This window comes from Cupressus sempervirens, chromosome 9 (genome assembly GCF_028749045.1).
Source record: "Cupressus sempervirens isolate cs-2001-9-10 chromosome 9, ASM2874904v1, whole genome shotgun sequence".
In the NCBI taxonomy this organism is placed as follows: domain Eukaryota; kingdom Viridiplantae; phylum Streptophyta; class Pinopsida; order Cupressales; family Cupressaceae; genus Cupressus; species Cupressus sempervirens.
Genome location: NC_143126.1, coordinates 188,465,748 through 188,477,421, shown reverse-complemented (window position 1 = coordinate 188,477,421; position 11,674 = coordinate 188,465,748). Strand labels below are relative to the sequence as shown.

General features: G+C 36.4%; 1 protein-coding gene and 1 long non-coding RNA gene across 3 annotated transcripts; both read right to left on the bottom strand.

Annotated features, from left to right (window-relative positions):
- Positions 1–742: 742 nt before the first annotated feature.
- On the bottom strand, positions 743–5,775 carry LOC149538106 (uncharacterized). Of its 2 annotated transcripts, none has more exons than XR_016355972.1 (2): positions 1,220–5,775; positions 743–1,058 (listed from the first exon to the last, which is right to left on the bottom strand). It is a non-coding gene; the product is annotated as an uncharacterized LOC149538106 (long non-coding RNA). The 2 variants fall into 2 exon arrangements; XR_016355971.1 differs by having other exon boundaries at positions 743–1,004; positions 1,220–5,663.
- A 3,370-nt stretch (positions 5,776–9,145) lies between these two features.
- On the bottom strand, positions 9,146–10,189 carry LOC149538105 (large ribosomal subunit protein eL31-like). The gene is made up of 2 exons (XM_089799471.1): positions 9,926–10,189; positions 9,146–9,728 (listed from the first exon to the last, which is right to left on the bottom strand). The coding sequence occupies exons 1-2, from the start codon at positions 10,006–10,008 to the stop codon at positions 9,449–9,451; spliced, it is 363 nt and encodes a 120-aa protein (XP_089655597.1). The 5' UTR covers positions 10,009–10,189; the 3' UTR covers positions 9,146–9,448.
- Between the last annotated feature and the right edge of the window lie 1,485 nt (positions 10,190–11,674).

The following is an 11,674-nucleotide window of genomic DNA, read 5'->3' as shown; positions in this document are numbered from 1 at the left end:
GGTGCCATAGCTAGGGCTGCATGGATCTTCCATTCCCCGGCATGTGTGTGACATGTCCATCTTGTGGTTATCTAACAGCAAATTTGGGACAGTTAAACCCTTCCCTGCATCACACCTGAAAGACATTTTCAACTGGCAAACAACATTGACGTTCACTGTGAATAGACTGAAGCAGCAGCTATGAGTAAATTGATTTTGGTTCTTGCAGCATGTTGAGGTAAGTCAATTACAGTTATTGTAGTATGTTTTTTGAACTTCACTCTACTCATTCCTAATGGCTACAAGAATCCCAGCTTGCTTCACTTAGAAGCGAACATATGTTCTTCCTTCAGAATATAGTACAGCAAAGAGCCCGCCTGCTCAAGGTTCCCTGTTAGTGATGCCACTTCCATGTTTAACAAAGGCAATTAATTTTATGAAAACACTCCAGCCTACATCAGCATTAGGATAAAATGATTTAAGTTAAATTCAATAGCATAATATTATTACATGAAAATACTTCTGTTAAAAGGATCTGCACCTTACAATTCCCAATTCTTTAAAGTTTGTACTATTAAACAAACCATAAAATTGCTAGCACAAAAAATGTCAAGCCATGGTTAAAGTATCGAAAAAACTCGATAAAATAAGGTCACAAAGAAATCAAGGATGAAGAAGTTGAAATCTTCAAGCCTAGTCAGCTGTGAAAAAGCTTATAGTACAAAACCAACTCGTGCTGAAAATCTAGCTATAAATTCCCAGATTAAAAAAGACACCTGCTATATTCGTCTGAAATATCTGTGCAAGCACAAATTCATATGGATACGATATTTAGGTTAATATTTATGATCATTAATAAGCATAAAAGAATTTCTTAAGACAGTCTGAACAGCCCCTGCTCCGAAACGGTGCTTGACCCTTTTATCTGATAAATGTTCACCCTGCCAGCAGAGTCGGACTACTTTCCGAGTATAACATGACATTATTCCGGCAGACATCCGCCCAGCATCTGCCCAGCTAATAGCCTATTGCAGCAGATTGAATCAAATCAAATATTCACCAACATTAATCTGCATTTACTGTAAATAAATCACATTATACACAACAACAACCTTCAGTGAAATATTTAATGCAATTCATTTGGCCCACCATTTTGTCCAGTGAGGACCAATGTAATCAAGTTTCAAAAATAATATCCACCACTTACCTTAAGAATTAAAAACTAATTTAAATTATTTACCTTCATTTGTGGTCGCAACAAACCACTACTCAGAAATTGTTTGAGGGCAAACTGTTCCCCCATGAGACATTTTTTAAGCCAAAACCCCATCCATAAAATAGACTATTAGCTAAAGATCAAATGTAACTGAATACTAAAAGCTGCATCCCCCCATTCTGTGTACCCTGCCAAGCACTTTATGTCAGGATACTGAAATGGATCATAAAATTGATATATTCACAACTTAAATAAATTTAGTAATATTAAACTTAAGATTTAATGTAAATAAATTAAGATTGATGATAGTTTGTTTTCTATTAAAACAAGCAGCAAGAACTAGGGTACCGACATTTACAAAACAGCAACCGCGTGGCTGTATAGCTGATCAAGACAGATTAAAAGACTACAAATCAAGTAGCGGATGGAATTTGACAGCCAACTACAAGCTTAGACAGCCAAATACAAAATCAGAAGTTTGGCCGGGATTAAGCAGCAGACAAAAACAGATCAAAACAACTATCAGCCAAGTAAAAGCAGACAAGGCATAGAGATGCTGAGGGCTTATGCTTGGCGGAACTAAGAACACAGCCAATCAAGGAAAGGAAATCCAGCAGTTCATGGTTCTTCTACTCATTATTCTGCAAGTCTTCATTAGTAATACACAGGGTAGAGCCCAAACTTTGCCATATTTTGCATCCCACAATCCACCTCTGGAAATAATTCACAAAGAAGTCAACCAAGCCTTTGATTTGACAGACTTCCTCCCCTGATTTCAGACAACCAACACAGCCATTTAAGACTTAAAGTGGCATCGTCCTCATATTTATCGTTACTCATCAACCCTCAAAGCTGTCTAAAATGTAGGAGGTTAGGACTACCGAGCCCATCATGTCCATCTCCTGTTCTAAGACCTCTACCCATTTGACCCTCTTAGGGTATGCATCGACAGCATGTAGTGAGGGTTGATTAGCTGCAATTTTGCCATTGATTTGTAGTGCTTCACTATGCCGCTGGGCTGATCTTCTCCTGTCTCTCCCTCTTCCAGCTGGCGAAGTCTGTCCTGAGTGCACTCATGCATTTTGTATGAGGTGGTTTGATCAGATCAGTCAGAATGGCGTTTTCCATGATCAACAAATCTAGAAGCATTTCCCTAAAGCCCCACAAATCTATTTGTTGCCAAATCCATGAGACCCAGACTCCCCATTGTGTCTTGCACAGTAACAGTATACATACTGACAATAAAGTTTCCCCTGTCAGTAATAGCGTGCTTTCTATTCTTCCACGAAGACACACCAAAGACCCTCCATAAAATACACGTTCACCCATCTGCAAAGGGCAATCTGAATTGGGCTTTGGGCATCAGCCAGTCCTTAAGTTCTGCAAGTTTTCTTCTTACTCTCAATGCCCAAGATAACCAATTCTGTACAAGCAATAGGGTAAGAAATAACTTTATTACTCCTTCGGAATTTATTAATATTTTACATCAGCGAGGAGTTGTATCAACCATTGACAAGGCTCTTGTAATGTTCTCTAAAAGTGGTTTGCACATCTCATAGTTTACTTTTCCTTTCCCCTTGTATAATTTCCCTCGACTTTTGGAGTAATATTCTTCTCATTTTTCCAGCACCTCAGCCCAATGATATCAAGGACAAAGGCAACCACGGCATCAGCAGCTCTATTCCCTTCCCCATAGTTGTGATGAATTGAAGGAGTGTCAGCCCCAAGAGGAGGAACATATGTACGTCTTCTAGGATTCCTTCAGTGGACCGGCAGCTATTCACCACCTCTCTAGTAGCATCAATAATATACTCGAAGTCTCCTCCGACAATCAATACTTTGATTCCAAACGAAAGGACCAATTTAACCCTCATGCACAGGGCCATCCCTTCCACCTAAAAGTTGGTATGACTATCCAGATTGCCAGCATAAGCAAGGACCGTCTTGTCAGTTCTAGTTCTAAGTATACCCCCTACTGCACCTTTGACACCCTTTGCAGATCCATCAAAACTAAGCTTGTGCCACCCAGGATCTTTTCCATTTGGTTCCCTTCATTTTTGACATTTTAGAATTGTTGTAAATAGCATAAATCTATGAAAGTCTCCAATTAGTCACTATCTTATTTTCCTCAGCAGTCAGGGAAAGGAAGCACACCTCCCCAAGCTAACCATAATATTCTCTGCCAACTACTTATAGAAGGAATTCAAGATGACCTTCCACAGAGTTTTCAGTGTGTTTGAAAATCCTATTATTCCTTTCTTTCCAGATGTTCTAAGATAAGTGGGGGGGGTCTATTTCCAAAGTTGTGGCATCATAGGGTTATGGCATGGCCTCCTCCATTCCTTGATCAGCAGTTGAACTGTGTCGTTCATAACCCGGTTGATATGAAGTTTACCAAGAACTCTACACCACAACTCCTGACTAATTTCACAACAAATGAAGATATGTGAAACAAATTCTTCGTCATGTTTGCAAAGGATACATCTATTTGGAGTGGAACCCCCTCTTGATCAAATTATCCTGGGCAGAGATCTTGCTGTCCATCATTGTCCACAAGAATATGTTTATTTTAGCAATGAGTTGAGAATTCTACACCTCCTAAACCCAAGGGGGAGGGGGGCTGCCTCTGTCCAAAATCACGGAATAAGTTATTTAACAAAAAATCCCAAATCATGATTTATACTAGAAAAGAATTATCTCTAACAGCATATTCTGCAAGTCTCTTGCTTTGCTAAAGAGTTCAAGTTGGGACTGAAAGCAAAGAGAGCGATCCCTCCAAGATTTCAATAGTTCAATGAAGTAACAGTCTAGTAGCAAAGTCTTTGTTTCATACTGTTCATAAGGCATCTGAAAATGGGATTCTTGTCTAGAGGTTCATCCCCAAATCAGACATCCTCCCAAAATCTATTGTCTCACCATTGCCAATCTAACTATTGAGCTCCATTTGAATCAAATTTCTTCCTCTCAAAATGTTGTTCCCTATGAGAAGGCCTATTACTTGCTTTGTATTTGGCCATAACTGAGAAGACCTTACAGCCCAGGACATTGCATGTAATCAGTTGTTTCATGAATAAAGGATTAAGTCTTGTATTTTGTGTTGTGTTTCCATTGTGTGGATATTTGTTGGGGGCTAGGACATCTCCTTTGGGGATTCTCTTGTCTTGCATTGCGTCAGTATGTTGCCATGTCACACAATTGGTTATCTTTGGAGATATTTTGATTTCACTCATTTTTCAGACTTGTATTGTATTTTTTCATCTATGCTTACTCGCAAATTCGTGGAGCACTAAATTCCTATCTCCTTAACCACTAGACTCTTAATCTCTAGTTCCAATATGGACCATTCTTTGTTTGTCCCACAACTCCACCCAACATATTTTTGGAGATCTTCTCCCTTGGCCATCCTTACTTGTATCTCTTTAAGATTTGTCTCAATTTCCTTTATCTAGGAAAACATAATTCGGAAGGACGCCTTATTCCATCCCTTTACATGCTTCTTCATGATTTCTAATTTTTGCTTTATCCTAAACATAATAAAACCTTGGATTGAAGTATTCCACCATGTTTCACACACTTTTTAAAATCCGAATGTGAAGACCATGAAGACCACATTATCTCATACCAAAACAGTGGTGACCCTCTAGTATTGTTATTTGTCCAAGTAAGAAAAATCGGGCTAAGGTATAAGGTTGTTCTCAAAAGGGCCATCAAAGATGCATTAAAGCCTAATCTCAATAAGCTGGGAATAAGAATCTATCCATTTTACTTGGATAAGGTCTTCACCTTTTCTATTGTTCTTCCGAGTAAAGGGATGTCTTGTAAGCTTAATGTCTAGAAGACCAATTTCGTTGTAAAATCTGTAAGATAAGTCATACTATCCATGTAGTCCATTACACCACTAGATTTCTTTGCGGGGTAAAGTGGTGTGTCAAAATCACAAGCAATCATCCATAAGCAGTCCTCAAAACAATATCCTACAAGGAATTTGCTGCCAAACACTACATCTACCTGAATGGGAGATTGGGGCCTACGCATTGATTAAACTCTAAGCATCGACTACTAAGTCTGAGGAAACAGCCAAATAACTTGGAGAGGAAATTGAGTCTCCCCTAACTTTATTAAGATCTCACATTGTAACACTACTACTTGAGGCTCCACTTGCTTCACTATAGTCTAATTACATACACAGATCCAAGCCACATGTAATTAGTGACAGTGTCAGGGTTCTTCTTGCAGCATAAGATTGTTAATTTTTCCATCTTACATGGAGCCTTGTAGAGTGAGTTGACCCCTCAAATTCAATGAGAGGACTCTCCTTTCTTGTCTTTAGGTTCAACTGAAGGAATTTCGACCTCCCATCACCGAAATCGCTAATGTAGTTTGTTAAACTATAAATTTTAATAAATGATTTTTAATTTAAACAATTCAAATTGAAAAGCAAACTACATAATAATGATTTTTCCAGTGTATCGCGAGGACTTGCATCCCCCTCCCAAACCTCAAAGTACCCATTCCCTACACCAATTTTGACCTCCCATTACCGAAATCACTGATGTAGTTTGTTAAACTATAAATTTTAATAAATGATTTTTTATTTAAACAATTCAAATTGAAAAGCAAACTACATAATAATGATTTTTCCAGTGTAACACAAGGACTCGCACCCCCCTCCCAAACCTCAAAGTACCCATCCCCGAGACATCCCCACACCAGGTACCTAAGTACCCAAGTAACCCCACCTCTGCCATTCCCCCAACCATGCCACTATTGGGATCAGTACTTGAATTTCTATTTGAATTTTGATTTTTAAATGTTACTGTTGGGTATGCAATATGTCAGTATGTTGAATGTTCAATGGTTTTAGTTCATGTTGCAATTTTGCTATGTTCAAGTATTTTGATTTGATACATAGTTGGAAAACTCGCCAAATCCAAAAACTCGCCGAGCCCCCCAAAAGTTTAATCGGGAAAAACTCGGCCATTTAAAAAAAAACTCGAGAACCTAAAAAAACCGCTAAAATTTAATTCAAAATACATTTTTTTGCAAATTTCAATGAGAAGATGCATCTAATGAGTTCATTATAGAGAACACAAAAGAAAGAAGCAAGAGTTTAGATATATATAAATGCATAGTGGGTACAAAATCACATTCTCATGCTGAATGCTGATGGCGGGAAACATAATAGTAAATAATTTGTCAAATTAGAAGTAAAAACATCATTACAATCACATTTTCCTCTTCCTAGCTCTACTAGCATATTGTAACTCTCTATCTTACATAATATATATAGGCTTTTTGCCTTTTGTTTTTAACCAAAAAAAAAAAAAATTAAAATTAAAAAAAAAAAAAAAAAAAAAAAAGTTTTTCTGAAAAACTCGCCGATTTTTTGCAAAAACTCGCCGATTAGTCGGCGATTTTTTCTTGCGATTAAATCTGAGAAAAACTCGCCAGTCCCAAAAACTCGGCGATTAGTAGAAACTCGCCGATTATTCGGCGATTATGCCAACTATGATTTGATATGTCCTGCTGAAGCATCATTTCATAACTAGCATTTCAAGTTCTACATATCTACTATACAACACCCCTCCCTACCCTGTCCTGCCCTTGCCGTTGTTCCCTGGTTGTCCCGAAAATGAGGCCCATTTTCCCCACATCCTGGAAACTCATCCCAACATACCCTAGTACTGGTGTTACACTAGATTTTTCAAAATAATACTTTCTAGAGGGTTCCCTTCCACAGAGTTTGCAGACCCACGGATCAAGTAGGTACGATGATAGCCAACTACAGAGCCCAGATCTGGAGAGCAAACCTGGATCCAGTGGTCTTTCTGGGCTAAACAGCAACGTCCCTTGTAAAAAGCAAATGATTGTATTACAGAAGAAGCAGTAATAGCTTGAAGTAGGATCATTGTCAGCAACATCACATGCTGATTGAAAGAATTTTGCAACTGTTAAAACTTGGTCTGACAGAATAACCGAATATTCCATGGTGGCATGTCATGTCATGAATTGAACCTGCGTTTACGAATCATCTCTTTGATTATATTGGTGAGCTCGGTTTCCAGATGATGGCTACCATGTAAAATTAATAATTTTTTTACTTTTACCCTTATACAAAAGCAATTATTCTTAACTACAAAAGAAGATGGTGTTTGACAGTCACAAGTATATATGCATTCAGCAAAACTAATATTAAAATACATATACATATGCATAAAATATAAGCAAGAAAAACTGAAATGCAAAAGAAAACAAATAAATGTACCTTCAATCTAAATGCATATTGGTTCGCCTCAATATAAGAGGTTTTATTCTTGCCTATTCACCTCAATGTGGAATTCTGGTCTACATAAAACAAAGGTGGGATAGCTATTATATAGAATTTCAGACATATTCAGGCCAACGTAAACAATCGAACTAAGCATCCATCACAAATAACATAGCTCCTTGTAATTGGCAGATCTAATGAAATTAATAAATGCATACTGATGGTCTAAACATATACTAAACAACTGAGAGGTGATGACATGACAGAGCAGTGAGTGATCTGTACACTGGCATCACATACTGTGTGTGTGTGTGTACTTTCTTGCTATCAGATATTAGAATATCAAATTAGTTTCTGTGGACATTATATTGCATATCGTGCAAGATTCGGCATGAGGAGAAGGATCTCTGAAGAGCACCACATTTGTCACTAATGCAAGACTCAATACCTGCACTACCACTTGCTAACCATGGGAATAATTAGCACAAGCTAAGACTTCAAATTAACTTGCTAAATGTTTTGACAAAACAAATTGACGCGTTCAAGGGCATCATTTAGAAGTATTTTTTGTCATTGAAAATTCAAATAAATAATAGGGCAGTTCCTAGGCTTCTTACCTTACTACCAACAGTCTCCTAAGATATCAGACTTGATGGAATATCATAGCCCAGATTAATGAAGACCGTGATGCTAGAAAACATATCCTGAGTAAAGAAACTAAATGTATTCTCCAGATGTTTGACAAACTAGGTGAATAATATAGTAGGCAAACCTCTAAGATCTAAAAACATATATTGCCCTGTTCCCACTGCAAGTTTACAATTAATTACCAAACACAGAGAGAACAAGAAAAGCGATATAATGAGCGTCCATTTTTTATGATAACTTCCTAGATAGTATTTGAGATCATTCCCACATAAACTCATCCAGCTGAGAGGCTTGGATAATAAAAAAATGTTGAAAGGCATTTGCCATTTGCTCTTTTATCTCTCTCATACTATAACTCCCTATATAAGATAGTTAAAATAGCTTAAACATTCTGACCACTCATAATGTATCTTCCATACATGTGTAAAAACAAACTAACAGTTATAGTCATGTTCGATCCCAGCTTTTCTCCTGGTAATTTTATTTACTCGGAAACAATTACTTTCAATAAATTTTAGTCTTTTCAATGCATGTAAAAAGACAACCAATCAAAAGATTAGGTGACAAACTTTCTACTTCTTTAGAATTTCAATTTACCAATAAAGTAGGTATCATCTACATATATTAAAATGAAAATAAACGTAGATTATAATGAAGGTCCCTAGCACTCAGCTTATTTGACAAGCGTCAGGAACTTCCAACCTTTGAGAGGATTTTTAACACAGTTAGGTGACCAGAGATGGACATGAAAATGTTAGCTGTGTTGAATAAGAAAGTGACAAAAATACAACTATTAGATCAATGGATGGCAATAGACAACTAAAATTTAGATTTTGGAAAGCAACAAGAAAATTTGTCAATTTTGTAGACTGTATTTGGAGTTTCTAAATTTGTTGACCTTGAATGGTGTTATGTCTGATCTTCAGCAATGGGCATGCTACTTGCTTGAATTTTACAGTTTACTATTTCCCCATTGGCATAAGAAAATAACATGTTTTGAAAAGAGAGAATTAAATTGTGCATCGGAGACTGCATTAGATAAGAAGAAAAGGTTGATGCATTCAAATATAAAACATATCTATGACCATTATCAGTGTAAACAAGTGAATTTACTACTCGTACTACAGGTTCTCTAAAGCCTAACAAGGAACCAAATTGCATGATATGAAACAGAAAATGTTCTCGCATGTAGAAATCCTCAAGTATAATGTTTCCGACAAAATCACCTCAGAGAAAAACATCCTACAATACTCAATATTCCAATATATTAAGTACTAATACGGAACTCGAAAAACAAACTTCAACAAAACATTATAATATCCCGTCTCATACAAAGATCAGTCCTCCTCATCAATAACTTTAGTCCCCAAACCCCTCAAACCCTCTGGAGGAACCTCTGCTACAGTGACAAGCGAGTACAACTCCTCCTTAGCATCCTCTTCAGGATTGCGCTTCCTGGAGATTCGTACCCTAACCCTCCTTGGCACGCTCCTAATACCCCTGCTCCACACGGCCTTGTTCAACTTCACATCAATTCTCACATCGGTTGTTCCCATAGCCTTCTGGGCAAACTTTTTTATTTCCTTAACTGCCTTTGGGGCCATTTTCTTGAAAGTACTGCATACAAAGTTTTTTAATCAACGAACAAAGAAATCTAAATCACAAAAAGAAAAGGAAAAAGAGAAAATGCATGTTATAAATTTCTAATGTTTTTGCCGATAAGAAATTTAGATTTGTTAAAAAAAAGTTACTACCCTAAACCAGATCCAGGCAAGATTATTTGGCAACTCAGTGGGGGTTGTATAAAAACATACCAGCCATGAAGACGCTTGTGTAGATTAATGGTGTACTCCCTGGTCACAACCTCTTCTCTGCGGGTTTTGCCTTTCTCGACCATTGTGCTCTTCGAATTGAACCTGCTATCCGCCCTGCCCCAAAAATCCTAAAGCACCCAAAGAGAATTTTAGGGTAGAAACTGTGCGCTAAATAAGAACTCACTATTAAAACCCTAGGTCCATTCTAATTAGTACTCTGTAAATTTGCTTTGTGTGCGAGTATTTAGAAAATATACTTAAATTTTAAAAATAGAAATTTGTACAAAACTGTTAAATATATGCATCCAATGAGCACATTTATGGATTAATGATTTGTGATAATTAAAACAAATATGCTTAAATAATATGCATGGTGCACCATACGTGTTTGAAGAAAATATTTGTTGATGATGATGATTTTTCATAGTGGTTAAGTACTTTTAATTATCAATTAAAACAAAAATAATAGTATATTGATTTTTAACTATTATATTTTTTTATAGCAAGTGTTGTTTATTTAATTATTAATTTAATAAATTAATAAATTTATCATGTCTTGTTAATAAAATCATATCTATTATATAATTATATATTTATTAAATATATAATGATAATAAGAAATTTAAGATTTTTGTGTATCTTTTTTAATATTTTTTTATATACTCTTGAATACTCTTTACAAATTGCTTACCAAGACTTTGGCTAACCAAATTCAGTTGCTCTTACCTAAACTTATTTGTCAGGATCAGATTGGTTTTGTCCTTGGTCGATCGATTTATGAAGGAATTATTATAGCACAGGAAGTGATACACTTTGTCCAAGTTAACAAAAAATCAAGTATGTTGATCAAATTGGACATCAAAAAAGCATGTGATAGAGTACACTAGAGATTCTTGTGTAAATGTTTGGAAGCTTATGGTTTCTCCAAGCAATGGATAAACTTGATTTTTGAATGCATCTCGACACCGAAATTATCTATCCTCATTAATAGCTCTCCAAAGGTCTTCTTTAGCATTTCAAAAGGTTTAAGGCAAGGGGATCCAATCTCCCCCTTTTTGTTTATAGTTATGGTCGATGCTTTCAGGAGATCTCTAAGGCTATATCTTCAGGCCAAATTAGAGGCATTTTTATTACCAATGATTTAGAATCGACTATGAACCATCATTTTGTGGATGATAACACGCTTTATGGTCAAAGCACAATTGAGGAGGCTACTACTCTAAATGGAATCTTAAGGCAATACTCTTTGGCCTCTGGTCAAGAGATTAACAAAGATAAATCAGACATTTTTTTCTTTAACACCCAAAGTGTGGAAGATCATATTTGTGATATTTTTTTACTTCAACAAGGGATCCCTTGCCTGTAAATACTTAAGGATATCTTTAAACTCTAGTACTCAATCAATCAAATTATGGGATCATATTTTAGAGAAGCGTCAAAGAGTGGTAGGATGGAAAGGCAAATGGCTCTCATCTACAGGAAGAATTACTTTAGCTCAATTAGTCTTATCAAGCCTACCTATCTATCAACTTTCTTGTCTGGACCTGCTAGGTAGTAAACCAAATGAAATTAATAGGCTTCTTACAACTTTTTTTTTATGGGTCGAATGAGAAGAAAAATTTCCCCCTTGTATCATGGGATCAAGTTTGCAAACCAAAAGAGCAAGGTGGGTCTAGTATCAAGACTATCAAATTACAAGAGGAGGCTTTGGGAGCCAAGCTAGCATGGAGAATTGTTAAAGTTTCCAAA

Excerpts from the sequence above, each read along its gene's own strand:
- LOC149538105 (XM_089799471.1), bottom strand. The coding sequence starts at position 10,008 with ATGGTCGAGAAAGGCAAAACCCGCAGAGAAGAGGTTGTGACCAGGGAG. Across the intron at positions 9,729-9,925 it reads CACAAGCGTCTTCATGGCTG|TACTTTCAAGAAAATGGCCC; the intron begins GTATGTTTTTAT and ends CTTTGTATGCAG.